The following is a 7,073-nucleotide window of genomic DNA, read 5'->3' as shown; positions in this document are numbered from 1 at the left end:
AAAACCTGAAGATATTGAAGATGATGGTTTTTAGATAGATGAAGCAGAAAAAAGAAGATCGATCACGTTTATATAATATGTATACCTCAGAGACTGGCACGATGCTCTGTGATAAACAGTTCGATTTAGACACGAGTGATTTCGTGATCATAGATGGAGTAAAGTACAAAAGTACTTGGGTTGTACGAATTACTTTTCAAAAAAAATTCCCGACGACACTATTTACACAGAGAATGATAAACTAGCAAAGAGAATGATAAACAAGTATACTGTTGATAATGCTCATAGGCGCAATCATAAAACGAATAATCCAATAGTGAGTAGCAAAGGGTAATATAAGAATATAAGAATATAAGAATATAATAGCACCCTTAGTGTCAAATAAAATACAAGTTGAAACGGGCATACCACGTGAAAATCAAATAACAAGTCAGGTAAAAAGTCAGAAAAGGTGTAATATCGCGTGCCATGAGGAGTTTCGCGAAGCTGGCCTTATTATAAATTGAAACGGGAATACGCAGTAGCTTTAGTCAATGTCGAAATATTGATCAACGTTTGCGTAAGATATTTCTAACATTTTTTGCACACCATGACAAAAAAATGTTTGAGAAAAAAAATCTTGAAAAGGCAGGCTGATGTAATAAAAATGCGCCCTTACACACGATTCAACAAAGGTTATCACTACATTTTTACCGTTATCGACGTGTTGAGTAAGCATGCATGGGCCGTATCGCTCAAAACAAAGAAATATGGCTATACAGCGATAGCAAAGATAACTCGAGACGATAGAAGATGCCCGAAAAATTTGTAATCGATATGAGAAAAGAATTTTACACAAACGTACAGAAATTCTTGAAAAAACACAACATAAATCATTATTCAACGTATTTCGTAATGAAGGCATCGATCATTGAACAGTTCGTACATTGAAAAACGATATGTGGAAACAATTTACGCACAATGGAAATTACAAATGGATCGACTTGCTACGTTTCGTGTGAGAGTACAACGAAAACGTTGAACTATCGGAATGCGACCTATCGATGTAACTCCTACAATCGGCAAAAAAATCTTAAACACGGTATACAGTAGCGTAAAGACAGTCATACTCTCGCGATTCAAAGTGAATGACTCGACGTCACTTGAGTGAATGACTGACGAGTACATTGCTATAATGAGTTACAGATTATGAGATTACGATAATGAGTTACATAACACTTCTTATCATACAACGTAGCGAAGAGTTTCTTCTCTCGGGTGGTTTCTCGCGTGTTAGACAAAAGATAGTAGGTCTGTATGAAGATGTTGCGGATACTTCAAATCTATTTCGAGAACATAACCCACAGGTAAATTTGTCGCGATGGTCGCAACATCAAAATTTTCTACATTATCGAAAATCGGCGTGTAGTAACGATTAATACATTGCCCAACCGTACAAGTCAAAATACGTTGATGGTATCGAATCGTACGACTACTTATTGTTAGCTGTGCATATCTGTTTGAACATTGGCTTAGACTTCCACGTATATTGCATTCGACGAACATGACCATGTCATATCAATATCCATAAGAAGTTCGAATTTTTCGTGTATGTTTCAATATCCCATATAAAACCAGGTAGTGTATAATAACGCGAGGTCGAGCCCGTAATTCGCGATGCAACTGTTACAGAAATTTTCGAAAACATCGGTTAACAACAAAACATCTGTCTTCAAATACAACTCGTTACATTCACCGAGTGTTTGAATGGAGAATCGCTGCTACACTTTGACGGCGTACGCAGATAATTGCTCTCGGATACGGTATCACTTGTCAGCGAGCTGTAAAATAATTTGCGATAATAACTCGGTTTCCTTTAATTTTTCGACATAGTCAGTGTACTCGTACAGAAATATACTTTTGCATGTGAGAAAATCGAAATCCTTCGCGCTGAGGTTGAAAAATTCTGACTGTGTAATTTTCAATTTATCTTTATCGAGATATGACGCCAATTTTTCTAAACTGAGAAATTTATAAGAATCAATAAAATATAATTTTATATATTTTTTCTTATTATTTGCAGTGTCATCGACATGTTTTGTAAAGGAAATATATTTTTCTTTTATTATAAGAAGCATATCTACACATCCTTTATAGCGATAATTATTCTTAATAAAATGCGCGTCGTATCTCGATAAATTATGAAAAACTATGAGAATGCAAAATGAATCTCTGTAATTCAAATTGCAATTTGAATGCGCGGGACCTCTGTATCGATCAAGTGGTAATGATCATGTACTCATCCAGCGCAAACGATTTTTTACACACGTGGCAATGTTAAAATTTATCATATCATCTCGCTTAAAAAAAATCTGCCATGGAAACGTTAGTGGACAAATTAGTCTTTATTTTATACGCTAAGTTTTTCCTCGGCGACGCAATCGTTATCGCGACAAAATTTATGTATACACAACAAATCCTCGTACGAACAGCGAACATAATATGCTAAACTATTATAAATATCCGATGATGCTGTTACGTGTAGCTGGACGTTTCGATATCCCTCTCCGTCTTCTCCAAAGTGCATTCCAAGTCGGCATAGACTATGAATGTTCCTTCCTGATGTAATTGCCAAAGCTCAATCATTTGTCGTCTTCGCTCGGTAACCTGACAGCACAATCATTTAGTTTTTCGCTCTATCTATTGCGTGGATCTTCAATTTTGAATTCGAAAAAAAAACTAAAATAGTGTAAGCAAAAAAAGAATGTATTATATTATTTTATGTATTAGGTGTACAACTTTGCTTCCGCCGTTTTCCTATAGATGGCTTTAGCGGTAAGTAGTGGTCGAAATAAATAGATCATAGACGTCATACAAGAAACTTGGGCATCTGTCAACATAACCCCATAGAAACATTAGTCGATTTGTGTCTGCATCATAAAGTTATTCTCGATTGAAAATGTCAGTTTACGAGCCAAATTCTCGTCATTTGCGGGAGATTTTAATTTCTTGCTTCAATATGAAGAAATCTGCGGCTGAGGCTCATCGAATGCTCTCCAATACTTATAGTGAGGCCGCTATTAGTGAAAGAACATGTGAGTGGTTTCAACGCTTCAAGAACGGTGATTTCGAAGACCGGCATAGCGGTGGAAGAGAGAAGGTCTTCGAAGATGCAGAATTGGAGGCATTACTTGAGCAAGACTCTTGTCAAAATCAAGAAGAATTAGCACGATTATTGGGAGTGACAACAAGCCATTTCAAAACACCTCAAAGCCATGGGAATGATTCAGAAGGAAATTGGATACCGTACCAATTGAAGTCGAGAGATGTTGAACAGCATTTGTTTGCTTGTGAACAGCTGCTTGAAAGACAAAGACGGAAGGGATTTCTGCATCGCATTGTAACTGGGGACGAAAAATGGGTTCATTACGATAATCCCAAGCGCAGAAAATCATGGGGAGTTCCCGGCCATGCTTCCACGTCGACGGCCAAACCGAATATTCACGGCTCCAAGGTCATGCTCTGTATTTGGTGGGACCAGCTCGGCGTAGTGTATTATGAACTGTTAAAACTGACTGAAACAATCACAGGTGATCGATATCGAACGCAATTGATGCGTTTGAGCCGAGCATTAAAAGACAAACGGCCGCAACGAGAGACACGATAAAGTGATTTTGCAGCATGACAATGCTCGACCCCATGTTGCGAAAGTGGTCAAGACATACTTGGAAACGTTGAAATGGGAAGTCCTACCCCACCCGCCGATTATTCTCCAGACGTTGCTCTCTCTGACTATCACTTGTTTCGATCAATGGCACACGACCTGGCTGACCAGCACTTCCGGTCTTATGAAGAAATAAAAAATTGGATCGATTCGTGGATAGCCTCAAAAGATGACCAGTTTTTTCGACGCGGGATTCGTACGCTACCCGAAAGATGGGAGAAAGTGGCCAGCGATGGACAATACTTTGAATCATAAATGTATAACCAGTTTTTTACAATAAAGCCTCGAATTTCGGAAAAAAAACGGCGGAAGCAAAGTTGTACATCTAATAATTTATTATTTTCTCAAAGAACTTTTTTTATTACAAAAATTTTTACATAATTTTTAATTATTTATATATATGGTATTAGGCTATCGTTCTAGAGATCATAGGTTCAAATCTTACTAGCAATGCGATTTTTAATAATTAATTGTAGTTAATAAGACAGAATATAGGAATATGAAAAAGTAAATAATAAATTAAAGTGGAAAAATTGAAGTAATAATAATAAAAAAAATTTTTTTTTCGCTAAGGAAGCAAGAGCCATACTAGCTCCTTATCTAAATTTCTACCACGTTTTAAATGCCTTATATTAAATAAACACATTTAATCATATTAATTTGATATAATATATTAAAATGAGTCGAAATAAAATGTTTTAAGTGTGTTGTAATTTAAAACGGTGAGAAATGTGTTAAAAATGCTTCAGTCAAATAATATACATATGTGTTTTAAAATACGGATTTGCAGTATATCGCGTTATCTGAGTCCTGCGCTGTAACCGGCATTCACTTACATGAGACATCCGCGCACCGAATCTTTTAAACTCTCGAGTCGTGCGATACAATTAAGGATTTTCTAACACCGAAAAGTAATCACGGACATTTTTTAATGCTGCTTTGTTCCTCCAACGATTCGATGAAATCGTTGCATCATTGTTCCCACGCAAGAAATTCTTTTCGTATTCAACTGAGCGGCTTGTTCCACCAGATTACGTTTCGTTTGCTCTATATTATAATATCCTTTTTTTTCACAGTCTTTTCATTAAAAAAGTTTTGAGAAAATATATATTTTTAGTCTGTTTTTGTATCTTTGACAACACTGTCACCTTGTATCACTGTGTGCAAATAAGACACATGTTACACGGCATTATTTGATAAAGAAAACCTTTGCATTTCGAACACGAATAACCTTCATGAATTGCACATACGGTATCATGTTTTCGAACGGAAGACTTGAAAATTGTTTATTCTTACGATGCATGATGAGCAATATTTTCCATGAACATCAGTAAAACTCAATGCAGCACATCTTTTTCACAGGATATTCGTAAGATGTTTATTTGAGCTCGATTTAAATCTCGATATACTATCTTGATCAAAAAGTTCCCGGAATTCATTCAGAAAATTTAAAATACAAGTTTTATTCATCAAAAGAGATATTGTCCCCTTCAAAGTACTCCCCATCGACTGCAACGCACTTATGCCAGCGCTTTATCCAGCTCTCGAAACATTTCTGGAACTCTATTGTCGGTATAGCCGTCTTCGATTTTTCCATTACCTCCTTTCGGCTGTTAAAACGCGTTCCCCGTAATGGTTTTTTGACTCGATTGAACAGAAAAAAATCTGGGGAGCCATATTAGGTGAATTCGATGGCTGTTGGATGGTATTCGTTTCGTTTTTTTCAAAAATTCACGGATAATAACGGCACTGTGCGACGGTGCGTTATCATGATGCAAAATCCATTCCATTTTTAAAACTGTAAAAAATCGAAAATACGTGCAGAGGTAGATGTACTCAAGACGGCGTAACTTTTACAAATGTCAAGCTATGGTGATAAAATTTGGTAGGAATGTCAATGATAGATGTGGCAACCTAACCAAAAAAACAGAACTCAAATCAGTTGACTCAGAGCACCTGGTGGTAATTCCGGGAACTTTTTGATCAAGGTGGTATTACTTTAATTATATCACCATCGTTCTCCGTGTCACTGCTAAAACACGAATCATTTGACAGAGCATGATTTTCATCGGACATTTCCTGGTTAGATATTTCTTCATGTTGATCATTTATTTCTTCGTCCATCACTTCATCCTCGTGAGGTGCAAAATCCATTTTTCCATTAAATATATACATATAACATATAACCGATATAATGTTGAAGAAACTTCAAACTTGACTGCTGAGTGTATATTTTCGTTTTTATATACTATGGTTGTTGCGTCATTTCTTTAATATGCTACGTGTCTTAACATGTTTGTAATGTGTTTTTTTAACATTTTCGAAGGGCGATTTTATTACAATTGCAGCGATACGCTAAAAAATTCTTATTTGAAAAAAGTGTGGGAACAGATGTATGTTATTGTTGGTGTAATAAAAAAAGATTCAATTAAAAAAATTCTGATCATCTTAGACAAACAAGGCTTGTCAGAATGCATTCTTATAATGCCATTCCAATGGATAAGTCTGATAGTTTCCACTGCGGCCACCGCAGAAGAAACATGTGAGGGTATTATATATACTCTAAAACGTTAATTGAGAATTGTGAGTTACTCTATATGAAAATGATTAAACAATATTGTTCGTCGATGATGCATTTGATTTAGAGAACTTGGATTGTGAAACGCGCTTACTCGCAATACTAATACATAATGCTGTGAACTTAGATTGAATCAGTTTAATTTAATACATTTATGGCACTTATACACGAGAACGTAGTATCTGGTATCCTTCAATCATATCACAACTATTCTTCGAAGTATAAAGTATCTAAAAAGAAAAAATCCCCACTTTGGGATATGTAAAAAATGTGAAAGGGAACACTATTTAAAAAAAGAACCCGGACATTACCGCAGTCTCTCAGACGGATTCGACAGCTATCGCTAAGTTCTCCGATAAAAAATTCATGAACTATGAACTATTACATTTCGATTCAACGGGGTGAAGCACGCGGGGAACAATAAGTTTGTGTTCAATTACATAAAAAATGTTGTGCATATATTTTATATATTATACATTTTTTTCTACGTATCGCTTATTTTTTATTTCTTTTACAATCTTCTCATTCGAAACCTCGTTATACCTTTTTCTTGGGAAGGGATGATCATTAACGCTTGCGGTTTATAAATATTTAGACATAGAAATCAGCGTAGGACTTGTATTCCATGTGGAAATTGCAATTGGTGATATCTTACGCAATATGGAAGGATATGGATTCATCGACAGACGGATATTGAGCAGCTCCTGCGGTCTATAATTACGCCATTATCCTTAACCATTCAAGCTCTGAATAGAATTTTATAAACTGTATGGTATATGTATATATATATAT

The 7,073-nt window shown here is 35.7% G+C and overlaps 1 protein-coding gene across 1 annotated transcript in view; it reads right to left on the bottom strand.

Annotated features, from left to right (window-relative positions):
* Nucleotides 1-526: 526 nt before the first annotated feature.
* The window catches only part of LOC108690186, a 55,072-nt gene continuing 48,525 nt past the window's right edge, over nt 527-7,073 (bottom strand). The window contains exon 2 of the mRNA XM_018197361.1: nt 527-733. Within this exon, the coding sequence (XP_018052850.1) occupies nt 527-733 (207 nt within the window). The remainder of the gene's footprint in view (nt 734-7,073) is intronic.

The sequence above is a fragment of the Atta colombica genome, unplaced genomic scaffold (assembly GCF_001594045.1).
Source record: "Atta colombica isolate Treedump-2 unplaced genomic scaffold, Acol1.0 scaffold3, whole genome shotgun sequence".
Taxonomy (NCBI): domain Eukaryota; kingdom Metazoa; phylum Arthropoda; class Insecta; order Hymenoptera; family Formicidae; genus Atta; species Atta colombica.
The sequence above is the reverse complement of the archived record's forward strand: the minus strand, read 5'-3'. Positions and strand labels throughout refer to the sequence as shown.